Source organism: Danio rerio, chromosome 18 (genome assembly GCF_049306965.1).
Source record: "Danio rerio strain Tuebingen ecotype United States chromosome 18, GRCz12tu, whole genome shotgun sequence".
In the NCBI taxonomy this organism is placed as follows: domain Eukaryota; kingdom Metazoa; phylum Chordata; class Actinopteri; order Cypriniformes; family Danionidae; genus Danio; species Danio rerio.
The window spans coordinates 20,514,837-20,529,481 of record NC_133193.1 but is presented as its reverse complement, the minus strand read 5'-3'; the positions used below and the strand labels follow the sequence as shown (position 1 = coordinate 20,529,481).

The window sequence follows — 14,645 nt, the reverse complement described above, 5'->3', positions numbered from 1 at the left end:
ACCTCAACCACTCTCACTGGCAGAGCGCTGATAAAACAAAACACTATTGGCTGTTTATAGGAGCTACTTTGTCTTCTCCTTTTTTGGTCGAGATTCGGTCAAACGTCGAATTTAAAAAATGCACATTTCAAAGCACATCACGGCAGCTTTAAACATCCACTCCTAAAAGATTTCCTGTGTTCTTCCCTCAGAGCCGACAGTGAGTGTTCTCCAGGGGCCCAACGGTCTGGCCACCGGCTTCTCCCAGAGTCCCTACGACCTCCCTCGAAACAGCCACATCCCGAGCCACTACGACATCCTGCCCATGCGCCACAGTCCCACACACAGCCCACCGCCTCCAGAGAGCCCACCCAGCTCCCTGCTGTAGACCCCCTATCCTGACCCTCTGAATTTTTTGGTACACTCTCTCGACCTCAGCTCTCCGTCTTCATCGTCTCTCCAACAGTCATCCAATACAGATGCATGAGTAGATTAAACTGGAAAAGACTATTTTTCCGATTGTGGGACTGGCTGATTTGGACACCAGCGATAATTCGTCTTTCTCAGAGATGTTTTATACCATATAACATCAGGAAATACAGGTGTACAAATGCTTTTTTGGGGTATTTTGTTTATAACGGAGCATATGAGATGTTTCAGTGGCGATTCTTAAAGACTAGAGCTCTGCATATTGGAACTGATAATCAATGGGAATCAGTGATCCAGAACAGAAAGACAGAGGTGACCATTTTCTTTTGTGTTTCACCTCTAAGCTAAGTTTGGTTCTCAGGCTACGAAGCATGGTTTAAAATAAGACGTTCTTAATGTGTATAAAAGATGGGTGCCAGATGTGAAGGAGAACTGTTCAGGACTTTTATCATAATGTACATTCATCTACCTACTCAGAAATATTTATAAAAGTTTATGAGGAGAGCCTGGGGCCAACATGAGCTGGTACAACACGGCTCATTTGTGTAATAACCTGGTGCTTTCTACTGTACATAGGAATTTATGACTGTTGCTATCTATGGATTCTTTGAGTGTGTATTACGTTTGTGTTACACTTTTCGAAGCTATCACGTTTAGTTTGTTCTATGTACGTTTACATTTTTAAAGACCTCTGTTGTATTTATGATGTTTATTTATACCTTGTTTGTGCAGAAGTGATGGTTTTCTTTATAGTGTAAAAGTTGAACATATTTAAAAACGTAGCATGATGAACAAATGATGATTACTCATAGTGACCAGTTCTTTTCATGTGCTTGTGCTATTGGTGCACAGTATTAATATATAAAGTCGACATTATATGTTAGCTCTTATGTCAACAGAGGCTTCATGACAGGACGAGACCTCATATGCGTCCTAAAAAAAAAAGAAAAGTATAGTACAAATAGATTTGGAGACGTGTCCCATTCATTCCTTGTGTTTTGCTTTGTTCGATGATTACAGCTTTGGAGTTTTGTTCTAGTGACTGCATTCCATCAAATTAGCAATAGCATAGTGACAATCATTCATGAATAAAAGGAGGAAAACAAAACATTTAGCAGCTCTACAGCTCAATAGTGGTTCCTTATGCTTTTCTAGGTTTTTTTTTTAACAAATAGTCTAATAGTTTCATTTCATGACATAATTTATGAAAATAAAAAGTAACATTTTAAGGTGTCCCTGTTACAGTGTAACTATTCATTTAACTAAGCTAATTACTGTATGGTTAGAAAGCTTAGGTTAGGTTAGGTTGACACGTTTTCAGCCAAAAATAAAAGGTTTTATTCATTTTTTTTCCCGTTTGTTTACATAAACAATGTTTGAAATCTGGAAACAAAGTGCAAGTTTTTGGGAAAAAAAACACCAGTATTGTTGAGTGTGTAAACATCCAATAATGAGAGTCTATGAAAGCTGTGTTGTGAACAAACAACATTGGCAGAGTACATTCACCGGCCACTTTATTAGGTACACCTTATTAGTACAGTGTTGGACCCCTTTTGTCTTCAGAACTGCTTTAATCCTTTGTGGTGTATATTTAACAAGGCACTGGAAATATTCCTCAGAGATTTTGCCCCTTATTGACATGATAGCATCACGCAGTTGCTGCATATTTTACGGCTGCACATCAAAAAAGTAAGCTAAAAGCTGAAAGTAGCTAACAGAAGATGGGTACACTGTGGTCATAAAGGGATGAACGTGGTCAGCAACAATACTCAGGTAGGATGTGGCATTGACACGATGCTCAATTGGTAGTGATGAGCCCAAAGTGTGCCAAGAAAATATCCCCCACAGCATTACACCACAATCACCAGCCTGAACCGTTGATACAAGGAAAGGTGAATTCATGCTTTCGTGTTGTTGATGGCAAATTCTGACCCGATCTGAATGTCGCAGCAGAAATGGAGACTCATCAGACCAGGCAACGTTTTTCCAATCTTCTATTGTCCAATTTTGGTGAGCCTGTGCCAATTGCAGCCTCAGTTTCCTGTTCTTAGCTGACAAGAGTGGTACTTGGTGTGGCCTTCTGCTGCTGTAGTTCATCTGCCTCAAGGTTTGTCGTGTTGTGTATGCGTTCAGATATGTTCCTATGCATACCTCGGTTGTAACGAACTGTCGCTCACTGGATATTTTATTTTTCACTCTGTAAATGCTAGAGTTGGTTGTGCGTGAAAATCCCAGTGGATCAGACCAACCCGTCTGCCACCAACAACCATGCCACGTTCAAAGTCACTTAAATCACCTTTTTTCCCCCATTCTGATGATCATCTTGACCATGTCTACATGCCTAAATGCATTGAGTTGAGAAGAAGAAGTTGAGTTATAAGTTAGACAGGTGTACCTAATAAGGTGAGTGTATATAGTAGTGTTGTTTCTTAAATGTTACCTACTGCTTGGTTAGCAAAGTGTAACGTATTCACTTTACACTAAAAATGTTGGGTTCAACACAATTGATTTGTATTGGGACAACATGAAGGAATTAAGTTTACTTATTATTGTTAACAAATTTGAGTGGATAGAACATAAAACAATAAGATTGTTGTACAAAAAAAACTCAAGAAATGTGTTGTTTCAGCTCATTTTACATTTTTATGAAATAAACAGCAAATTATTTTTTTTCAGTATGCAACCAAAAATTGAGACTTACAGATATTAAAGTGACAGTCACAGCACTAAACACTGGCAATGAACAATGTAGTGCAGCATTTTTAGATGTTTTTGCAGATGTGTAAATGTGGAAAGTTTTAAAAACAGTGTTGCGTAAATGTGATACCTTTCTTTTTAAACACGAGAAAAAAACTTTCGCATTTTTGGCTACACTGCTGGCTTAAAAATGCAGCCATAGGGTTAGTTGCATTATAATTAATACAGTAAGTACATAGAACATGTGTAATAATACTATAGTAACTACTAAAGTATTGATGTAATTAATTTATTACTATAGTAATACATGGAACATGAGTAACAAGGACACCTCAAGTTAAATAGTTCACCCAAAAATGGAAATTTACTCTATTTATGCCATGGTCACACTCGAGTTTGTGCATGCAAAATTCTGTCGTACGGAGCTGCAAAAAGGGGCGGGATTAAACAAGATGACTAGACATTACAAAAAAGCTAGTGATTGGTCCAGATTTTAAATATCTAGACACTGATGTCATGATTTGATCTTTGATTTCACAGATCAGAGATCACCAAGCTTGAACTTTGCAACATGGCGAACTGTGAAACTTGTTGCACGTCACATTCATTTGAATGGAAGTCTATGGGGTGTAACCACTGCTTTACTCACCCTCAAGTGGTTCCAAACTTTTACAGGGTTTCTGCAGGTTTCACCAAGTAAAATTTAAGAAATTTTTTAAAACCATTCTGAATAACATATTAGTTAGATTTTTTTTAAATATCCCAATTACAAAAAAAATCCTATGAAAAATTATTAATTTAATAATACAATAATAATATTTATGTTTGAGTATTTTTTTATTAATTATAAAATACATCCATTCACAAACCCAATAACACTTACCAAGAATAGAACCAAACATAGCTGTCAATTACTTCAGCTTACAATAATAATAATTTAATAATAAAAAAAATGTAGGTCAGGTCAGTATCCTCAGCAGTAAGTATATGCTATAGCGTAATTAAATGCCACTTTAAAATAAAAAGTGAAGTTATATTGAGATGGATTGTTGGTGATTGTATGGGTGTTAATGGCCAGATTGGCAAGCTATACATGAACAAAGAACAATTAAGACCGGTTAAAAAAAGATTAAAGACCTACAACATTTCGGTAGATTTAAGACTAACTTTTGTGATTTAAGACTTTCTAAAACTTAAGACACCGCAGACACCCTATTTTAAGAGTTTCTTTCTTCTTTTGAACACAAAAATATTGTTCAAAACCAATGTAACCATTGACTTTAATAGAAAAAAACAAATATTATGGAAGTAAAACTATACAGGCTGCCAGCTTTGTGCCAAACATCTTTTTTTTATGTTTAACAGAAGAAAACAAAGTCAAACAGGTTTGAAACAACTTGAGTAAATAATGACAAACTGATCATTTTGCGTGAACTATGCCTTTAAAATAAAGTTGACAAATAAAATCACTTTTGGTAAAGAAACCGCGTGAAATGACAACTCTGTGCTTAAAGAAAGCCTTAATTTATGAGCAACACAGAAGCGCTTTGAATTAACTACATATTTTTATTTGCTCTTTTAAATTGGAATTACAGTGGACAAGAGTAATAGTATAATCATAACAATAAAAAAGTAAATCACAGTACAGTGCAGACAAAAGAAAGGAAAAAGAAATGAGATTCTGGAGGCAATACGTGAAAGATCCGACAGTCAGAAAAAGTAATATCCGGTAATCACGGCAGCTATGTGCAATGCATGGGCAGGTCATGGTTGTGCCATCTGTACCCTCACATCATTGGCACTGGCCCCTGTTAGCATCAGAGACCCCTGCCTTTAAAGAACAGTCTTACAATAAGAGTCAGGGTCACTAAGTCGACGCTAACAGACCCTAACGCTCGTAAAATCATGAGGCGTTTTCTTTCCGATGGAGACAAGTACTGTAATAACCTCGATGTGTTGCTTAGAAGATCTAGAGTTTAACTTTAGGAGATATAGGAAACAGTAAAATGACTCACATGCACTTACGCAGTAATGTCGCTTCAGTCTGATTGGCTAATTACATTGCAGCCTTTAAGGGCCTTCGATTCCACCTGGAATGTGTTCTCATACTGTTAAGAATGATCGTAGCAAACTATGTTGTTGTTTTTTTTTACCTAGGGCTCGGCTAATTAAAGTCAAAGGGATCGATATCCAAAGTGAAAATAAATGACTTCGGGATTTGCAGACTAAGATGCTGAGGTCTACAGTATTCTTCCTCTCCGAGGTCACCCGTTATATAACATGCATTATTAGTTCAGCCTTTACTGATATTTCACGTCACACCGAGTAAATTGAGCAGACAGCCATTAAGCGAAGACGAGCATCACAGCTTGTGGTGGTTTTGCCCCATCTGCTGGAATCAAGACGAAGACATAGTGTAGGCTAAAACACATAATACATTCAGAAATGATCTTAACGAGTCCCATCGCTTCCAGATTGAAGGCTAACAACTGGATTTAAATGACTACCACAGAATAAATATAAGTTACACGTCTTAAGGTCATTACTACTGTAGTGGCGGGAGGGAAAAAAAATCTAATCGGGATATATTTTACATTCAGTGCAAAAAAATAAAGAAAGAAAGTATCCAGTCTATTCCCTAGAGTGCTCTCATGTGATGTGGCCATCGACTGGCCGCTGTTTTGTGTTTTCTTGTTCTGACTCTCAAGGATAGTTCAACTAAAACTGAACATTCGCTGCTGATTTACCTGACTTTTTACCTTTGGTAGATAATTAAAGTAGATTTTTAGCTGAAACCTTTGTTTTGGTGGATCATACTTTCACTCGACATTTAGTTTGCTCAGGAAATCAGGAGCCAAAGGTATTTATTTTGTTCTTTTAAAAGACTAAGCTGTAGTTTCCACTTAAAAAAGATCTGTTCTGACATTCTACTGCTGAAATATAGTCAGTAAACAAACAGCAGAATTTCAATTTTTAGGTGAACCATGACTTTAATGCCAGAGTGTGACCTGCAAAATCATGACGTGTTTGCGGTTATGAACATGTTACATGTAGAGGAAGTCTCTTTTCCCTCATTTCACACTGAAAACATTTGTGGTAGTGTTTCAAATACAACATTCCCCTCTTCATGAATTATGACATCAGTTTTTGTTTATTAGAAACTGAAGCTTCTCCAAGACTACAGCTGAAAGGGCTGGTGACAGCGAAAGAGAAGGTCTATAAGACTATATTCGAGCGTGTGATGAAGGCCTCGCAGCACCGGCACGGACAGCAGTAAAGCACATGCATGAAAGCATCCGCACGTGACGTTCATCAAAAAAGGCACTAAAACCACTAATCTACCTCAATGCAAAAGAAGCACATGATGGCCAAGAGAAAAGAGCGCAGAAGCTACGTGCCTGATGGTGAAATTCAATGCCGCCCCGTGCCGAATGCATGAAGGAAGTGGGAATGCGAATGTAAACCATACTTGGAAGATGGACAAAAAAGGTGAAGACTGTGGTCTTTGGGCCCTAATCATCATCTAACATCTATCAGGTACATCATCTTTCTACAATCACAACATTAAATATAGCAAAACCTCCAATACTGCACGTTTCTCCCCTCCACCCCAGACACGACAGTGACGAGGGGGCTGCTACTAAAGACATACATGAGTGAACCTCACACGTTTGCGAATGAAATTATATATTAAGACATTTCAGTGAAGATCGGCACAAATGATTATTAAAATTCTGCAATATAAAAGCCTACCATGGCAGGAAGGAGAAAACCAACCGAAAAAAAAAAACAACCAAAAAAAACAACAAGCTTAGTCCAGACTGCAGGTGGTGACCCTTTGAGACTCAGCTTTGGAACCGGCCTCTGTGCTCAAGCCTAGTTGTGCAGCTGCATCTCAGACCCAAAGCAGTCTTGAAGAGGAGGGGAGGAGGGGGTGTTGCAGGTGGGCGTGTGGGGGATTTGGGGGGGGGGGGGGTGGATTCGGTACAGGAGTCGCTAGATGCTCTGGCAGCACTGCATCTTTGGTTTATTCTCAGTAGGTTGCACCTGGATGGACACCACATTGTTGCTAGGTGACATGTCATTGTCTCGGCGGTCAGACATCTGCTTTTGGGATACGATTCGGTAGATTTCTGCAGGACAGAAAGACAATCAAAAACTTGTATATGAACTTTGTTTTGCCATACATCCGTGCTGTTATTACTGGATGTCAGGGCCGATGCAATTACAGCATCGCAACTGACAGCAATGCCTCTGAAACATTTATTATTTGTTCTTCCTCTGCAGATGCCAGGAGCTGAACAGAGGAGCAAAAGACGACAGAAACTCTCTATGGCAGTCACGTCAGGCCAGAGAAACCTACCCGACCAAGGCAGGGCTTTTGATGAGTCATTCATAAGGATATGGCCTTCGGCCAATCATTTACCATCTCTTTTTCTCCCAGTTTAGACTAACACAGTCATTTCCTCAAGCCTGTATTTCTTCAAGAAAAATGCTGCCATTACAAAAACAAAAGTTTACCATCCTTAACCTTGCACACTGATAAGTATCTGCTGAAAAAGGTTTTTGGAAAGAACACTCACCAGTCAGGATGGTCTGAAAAGCAGTCTCTACATTGGTGGAATCCAAAGCTGAGGTCTCTAGGAAGGACAGACCGTTTTTCTCTGCAAATATGGTTGCAAAAAAGTGGAAGAGTATGGATTAATGCCTCAGCAATACACACAAGCAGCACTATCAGAAGTTAATGGTTCACCTCTAACCTGCAAATGCACGTGCTTCGTCAGTGGGCACAGCCCGAAGGTGACGCAAGTCACTTTTATTGCCCACCAGCATGATGACAATGTTGCTGTCTGCGTGGTCTCGGAGCTCCTTAAGCCAGCGTTCCACATTCTCATAGGTCAGATGCTTGGCGATGTCATACACTAGGAGGGCCCCCACAGCTCCACGGTAATACCTGTTAGCCAGCAAATCAAATGAAGATGGAAAATAAAAGGGCTATATATGAATTTTGTTTGGAGTATGAATAACATATTAATTAATGTACCTTAAAAAAATTGGCCTCACCAGTATTCCTAGGGTTAAGCCTGTTAACTGCTTTTTATGTAAAGGATTTTAAACATTTTTGCTCAAAAACTCAAAGATGTACCCTCCAGAGCCTCTTTTTTCTGTTTTATGATGCATGAAATAAATGCTTACACAACGATAATGCACAAGTGTCATTCTGCACAGTAACGTCAAAAAAAAAGGTGTTAATTAATCTATAGTCTCAAATATGCTTAACTATATCAGTGTACAATATTGTTTGTCTTTGCCATTGTGTTTAAGTTGTGTTTTGGAGGAATATCACAAGATTAAAATAACTTCTATAGAGATCTTTGCTATGAACAGGCAGTTAAACTTTAAAACTGGAATCTGTAATAAGTCTTACGCTGAAGTGATGGCTCGGTAGCGCTCCTGTCCTGCCGTGTCCCAGATCTGAGCCTTGACGGTCTTTCCATCCACCTGAATGCTACGTGTGGCGAACTCCACTCCAATAGTGCTTTTGCTCTCGAGGTTGAATTCATTGCGAGTGAAACGAGACAGCAGGTTACTCTTCCCCACACCAGAGTCTCCAATTAGGACCACTTCAAAATAAAACACAACATGGTGTAATATCTGACATAGATCACATAACAAATTAGGCTTCTCACATTATTTACTCAAGCCTTGTGTCTTTCCAAACTACTACACTGATTAAATAAACGATTCTGTGATGAAGAAAATACTAAAACATAAAAAAACATTAAACAATAAAGTCAGCAATGAAAATCAATATTCTAAATTACTGCTCAATAAAATTTCTAAAAAGTATATTTTTCTTTGAATCCTTTGTTGTTTTGGTCGTGACTCCCAAATATATATGAAAGCAATAACAATAAATATCAACTTTCTGAAACTGTTGTTCCCAACACACCCTGGAGCATTTTGCACTTTCCAGTTTTCCAGGTAAATTTACACTGCCATTTCATTGCTGTTGTTGTCAGGTATTATAAATTGAGTTTATGACATCTGCAGTTCATTTTCTACTCAAAATGACATTCACACTCAAACAATAGAGAAACTGTGATAGGAAATCAACTATTTACATGTTTTCAAGAAAAGCGAGCATAAAAAAAAATCTAATTTTACTTAATTCCACACATACAATTCATTGTTTAACAAATTTTGGAGCGCAAAAACTCAAAAAAGAAACTACATTTTACATAGTCATTTTTCAGCATACAAGACTTCTGATATGCTTCAAAATTCAACTTAAAACTTTCTACGTAAAACATGAGAATTTTATCAAAATGTTGACAGTTTGTTTACCATATTTGATTGACTCTAAATATGCATGTCCGTCAGTATTAAAATATGACAACCAATCAAAATGGGTTCATCATATAAAACAATAACTTCTCTTCAAAAGCACTGGATTTAAGAGCCTGATAAATTTAGAGTGCTAATGAACAGGCATGGGCTGGTGTAAGATTCTGGTGGTATGATAATCTTGGATAAAACATCACGGTTTCACAGTATAGTGATCACTGCTCTAAAATATATTCTTTTTAAATGTCTGGGTAAAAAACAAAAACTTTTCCCCCTCTGAACACAATACATCATTTTATTTTAAGAAATATTTAAAATATTTTGGAACTGTAAACATGTCAGGCTAAATTCAAATGGATCATTGGCTGTGTCCGAAATGTGTCTATACTTCTATATCATAAATTACGCTAAAACAGTATGAGACCGGACCAGTGTGTCCAAATTCATAGAATTCAAAAAACAGTATATGCGAGAATTGTGCATTCGATACACACTGTGCTATCTCATAATGCCCTGTGGGAGAATTTTTGAATGAGAGTGAAGCGACGCAACTTATACAGGTAGGTCACGTAATCATGACAAAATGGAGTATGTAGTACATCCGAGTTCCATTCATACTGTACAGAATATACTTTTTAAACAGCAGATTTAGTAGTACATTTAAATTCAAATGCAGTATCTACTGAGTAGTAGGCGATTTCGGAGGCAGCCATTGACTTCTGCTGTATTCCTTTTTTATAGTTATTTTTTAGGGTTTTTTCACTTTTATTTGAAAGGACAGTAAAGTTTGCAGACAGGAAAGTATTGGGAGCAGAGGGGAAGGGTCAGCAAAGGACCTTGAGCCAGGAATTGAACTCGGGTCGACATGAGCACCATGGTGCAATGTCAGCACACTTCACCACTAGGCTATTGGCACGGACAGACTTCTGCTTTACTCGTTAGTTTCAAAAACACAGATTTCTTTACGAATCAAAAGAGCATCTTCGAAAAAAAAAATGTTTTAAAAAAATCTTATATAATATATCTTAAATGGTATAGCAGAATATTTTGGCAGTTTCAAAACCTTTTCTGAACCACAGTTTACCTTGAAAACGGTTATCGTGCCAGATCTACTTATGAATTTCATAAATTGTCAGTTTTTATTAGATGGACTTTCAGTGAAGGGATCTGTCAAATTTATTTTCAATTCAAAGATGAATGGAAATGTTGGTTTGAATGACATGAGGGTGAGTAAACGATTGCCACATTTTAATTTTTAAGTTAAATGACTCTTTACACAAACACTTCTGTCTACATTAAATAAAGGAACAAACCTCTTCACACTCAGAGCTCTATGTCACAACACACCACACAACATCATTTGAGAGAAGTACATTTAAATAAATGGCAAAAAATATATATATATATTTATTTATTTCACAATGTGGGTGAGATTACCATTTTTGGTGACATTTTTTGACATTTTGTTATGACAGAAACTGGTGGAGATTTCCGAGTGGTTCTGGGCTTACGTGAAGACAGGTAGAGGTAGCTAGTTTACTATCACTACGATTCACGTGACAGCACAGAACTTCTTAAATGACTACATGTGTCTCACAGAAGTGAAAACATACGTAATGAGTCAACTGTGCTGCAAATATGACTAAACTTATTGTTTCAAGAGCTTATTCCAAATGATAGAAACTCCACATTTGCTTAATGAAAGAAAAACGATGAGCAACATATTCGAGAAAAACAGGCCGCATCACCTGACATCTAGTATTTACTTCCAAGACAACAAACTGACACAAATAATTATCTATTTAAAAGAACAGTTCATCCAAATTGAAGAAATTCCTTCGTTGTTCAAGTTGCTTCAATGTCATATGATGTTTTTTATCTCGGTGGAATACAAAAGGAGATGTTAAACGTCATGACAGCGTCGGTCACAGTTCAGTTTTAGTATATGAACTAAGATATAATGACAGCGAACGGTGGTTTAAGTATATCAAAATATATTATGGCCAAAAAAACAACAAAGACACACAGGCTTGAAAAAACATTCGGGAATACAGGCCGTTTCCCATTTCCGCCTGCTCCGTTAAACTCATCCAGCGACAGTGTCAGCTAACTTCAGCTAGCCGCTTCAAGGTGTGGTCGGATCTCTGGAAAACTGTGTTTTTTATGCTAACCAACATCTATATTAACCCAATGCACAGTAACTAAATAATATTATACATATAACGATACAGACTCAAATACGCTACTCCAGCCGAAGAGCAGGAGTTTGTTTGGGCTGCTCGAAGTGAGCTAGCCGGTTAGCTGGCCTTTACTGTTTAATATAAAACCACACTAACTAACAATAACCACGATGATCGGAGACGCTTTAACTTGTACAGTCGCGACAAAAGTATTACGTACTTACCTTTAAACAAGTAGTCGTATTCGTCGTCTCGTGTCCCCATCTCGATCAAAACAAAAGCGCAAACAATGGAAGAATGTGAAGGAAAGTGGAGGCGACCCGTCGCTGTCCTCTCCGCTGCGGCACTGCAGTCTGTCTGTGATTAGGCAGTAGCCATGCTAACGGCTTAGCGAGCAGGCGAACCAGAGAACATCTCCTCAAGTGTTCCGGGTGAGGGCCCTTACAGACTGTCAAAATAAAAGCAGGATTATTTATTATTTTTATTCATTGTGTATTATTTCTGTTCACCAAGGGCATTTTATATAATGAAGTATAAGACATATGTTTTTGTAAGGAACCACCGTCTCAATTGAGCCAATTTATTATGGAGCCAGATCAGTCTCAAAAATAATACATTTACAAAATATGATTCATATATTCACAAAACAATACACATTTACAAAATCCAATTTGTATGTTCTAAACACAATTCGTAAATACATAAATCCAATTCATAAAATTAAAAACACAGTTCATAAATAGAAATCAAATTCACAAATTCAAAACACAATTTATAAATGCACAAATTCAATTATTAAATTCAAAACATGATTCATAAATGCACAAATCCAGCTCGTAAGTTCAAAACATGATTCATAAATACACAAATCCAGTTAGTAAGTTCAAAACATGATTAATAATTGCACAAATCCAATTTGTAAGTTCAACACACAATTCATAAATACACAAATCGATTCCTAAGTTCAAAACACGATTCATATATACACAAATCCAATTCATTTGGCGAAAATATTAGGATGTTTACTTGTAAAATCACAAATTGTGTGTAAATCCAAATTGGATTTTGTAAATGTGAATTGTGCTATGCATGTATGAATCCTATTTTGTAAATGTATTTTTAGACTGATCTGACTCCATAATTTATACTATAAAGAGAGAAAAATATTTGGTTTCATTTAAGTTACATTGTAACACGCTTATTTGCTTATTTGCTTATTTGCCGTATTTTATTTATTTATTTTTTTCACTTGTATCTATTTTGTAATAAATTCATTCCACGTGAAAAAGTACTATATTAATATATAATAAAAACTACGTTGTTCCATAGTCTTTTATAGTAAAGTATATTCAACAGTATATATTATAATATTTACAACACTTAGATAGGGAATGCTTCAGTAAGCTGTAATGTTAATTGTCATCTGATAAACTGTCATAAATACTTTAATATAATTTTTTTTTAATACAGCAAACTGTGGTGGTGTATTGTAGTATAATGTAACATATCGTTGTGGAAAACTACAGTATTTGTGTCGTTTGCTTATATTAGCATATTTTTCGTGTTACAAGAGCAACTATAGAGTAACCAAAACCGATTGTAATTCAAGTATTTTACTGCAGTACAATACTACAGCATTTACTATAAATTTTACAGTTTTTTATTGTGCCTTATTTTTTCTTATTTACTCATATTTTTAGGTGAATAACTTAATAATTGTTATCATTTTAATTGTACAATATACAGCTCATGTTTTGGATGTTAATGGCCGCTTTTACATATACAATCTTTTTCTGGTACTGGTAAATTGCAGTAAAGAGATCATGTGTGAACAGGCCCTTTTAAAATGCCAGAAATTGTGTTCCTTTTTTTTTTTTTTTTTTGCAATGAGAAGTTGTAACATGACCAGGAAATAGCAGGAATTCTGCTGTGTGTGTGAAAGCAGGAGGAAAATTGTTGGTATGAGCCACATACAAGTTCAGTGGTACATTCACTCCACAATGCTGACGGAAATAAACGCCTTTGCCCAGACATAATTATTTGCTGCTTATTAATCAGACAATGCTCATGTTCCTTCCTACTGTAGAAAACAATGTCACAGATAGTAACGATATTGAGAATCGATATGTTAAAGGGGAAAGGAAAACTATGAATTGTTGATGTGAATTTGAGTAAATGATGAAGAAATTTTTGTGTGAACTATCCCTTTAAAAGGGACCACCATTCTAAAATAGCTATACTATGCTCAGAGATAAGCAGCATGGTGGCACAGTGGGTTGAACGATCGCCTCGAAGCAAGAAGGTCACAGGTTTGAGCCCTGGCTGGGTCAGTTGGCACTTCTTAATGGAGTTTGCAAATTCTCCCTGTGTTTGTGTGGCTTTCCTCTGAGTGCTCTGGTTTTCCCCACAGTCTAAAGACATGCGCCCTAGGTGAACTGAATAAGTATATTGGCCATATGTGTGTGAATACAAAAGTGTGTGGGTGTTTCCCAGTGTTGGGTTTTGGCTGGAAGGGCATACACTGCATAAAACATAAGCTGGATAAGTTGGCAGTACATTCCACTGTGGCGACCCCTGATTAATAAAAGGACTAAGCTGAAAAGATAATGAGTGAATAATATAATAATTTATTTCTTAAATAGCTTATTATTATTACACATTTTCTGCGTTTTTGTATTTAATTGCAAATTTATTTACATGTATTGCCAATTTGTATGTATTGTTCTCTTATAATCTTTTTATTGTTTATTCATTTTAATCAGTTTTTGGTAATTTATTTATTTGACTTAATCAGAATTTATATGTATTTATTATTATATTTATATTGTAATTTATATTTAGATTGTAATATTATTTTATTGCATTTCATTATTAGATTATTAGATTGTAATTTCATTTCAGTGCATATTTATCTTTTTATATTAGATCAATCTTTTTTCTTTTAATCTTTGCAGTGTTTTTAAACAAAAATGTAATTAAGTTGTATAAATACTTGAATGTACTACCTAAATT

The 14,645-nt window shown here is 36.4% G+C and overlaps 2 protein-coding genes across 3 annotated transcripts in view; one reads left to right on the top strand and one right to left on the bottom strand.

The window, feature by feature from the left end:
• The window catches only part of megf11 (multiple EGF-like-domains 11), a 264,017-nt gene extending 262,377 nt beyond the window's left edge, over positions 1-1,640 (top strand). For both annotated transcript variants that reach the window (XM_021467800.3, XM_009293604.5), the window contains one exon: positions 192-1,640. In XM_021467800.3, the coding sequence (XP_021323475.1) occupies positions 192-367 (176 nt within the window). In that variant the 3' untranslated portion in view covers positions 368-1,640. The remainder of the gene's footprint in view (positions 1-191) is intronic.
• Positions 1,641-5,980: 4,340 nt separating this feature from the next.
• On the bottom strand, positions 5,981-12,017 carry rab11a (RAB11a, member RAS oncogene family). Its single transcript, NM_001007359.1, is given in 5 exon segments — positions 5,981-7,238; positions 7,689-7,769; positions 7,866-8,059; positions 8,534-8,729; positions 11,858-12,017. Coding segments are annotated over 5 exon segments (648 nt in total). The 5' UTR covers positions 11,898-12,017; the 3' UTR covers positions 5,981-7,101.
• Positions 12,018-14,645: the final 2,628 nt, after the last annotated feature.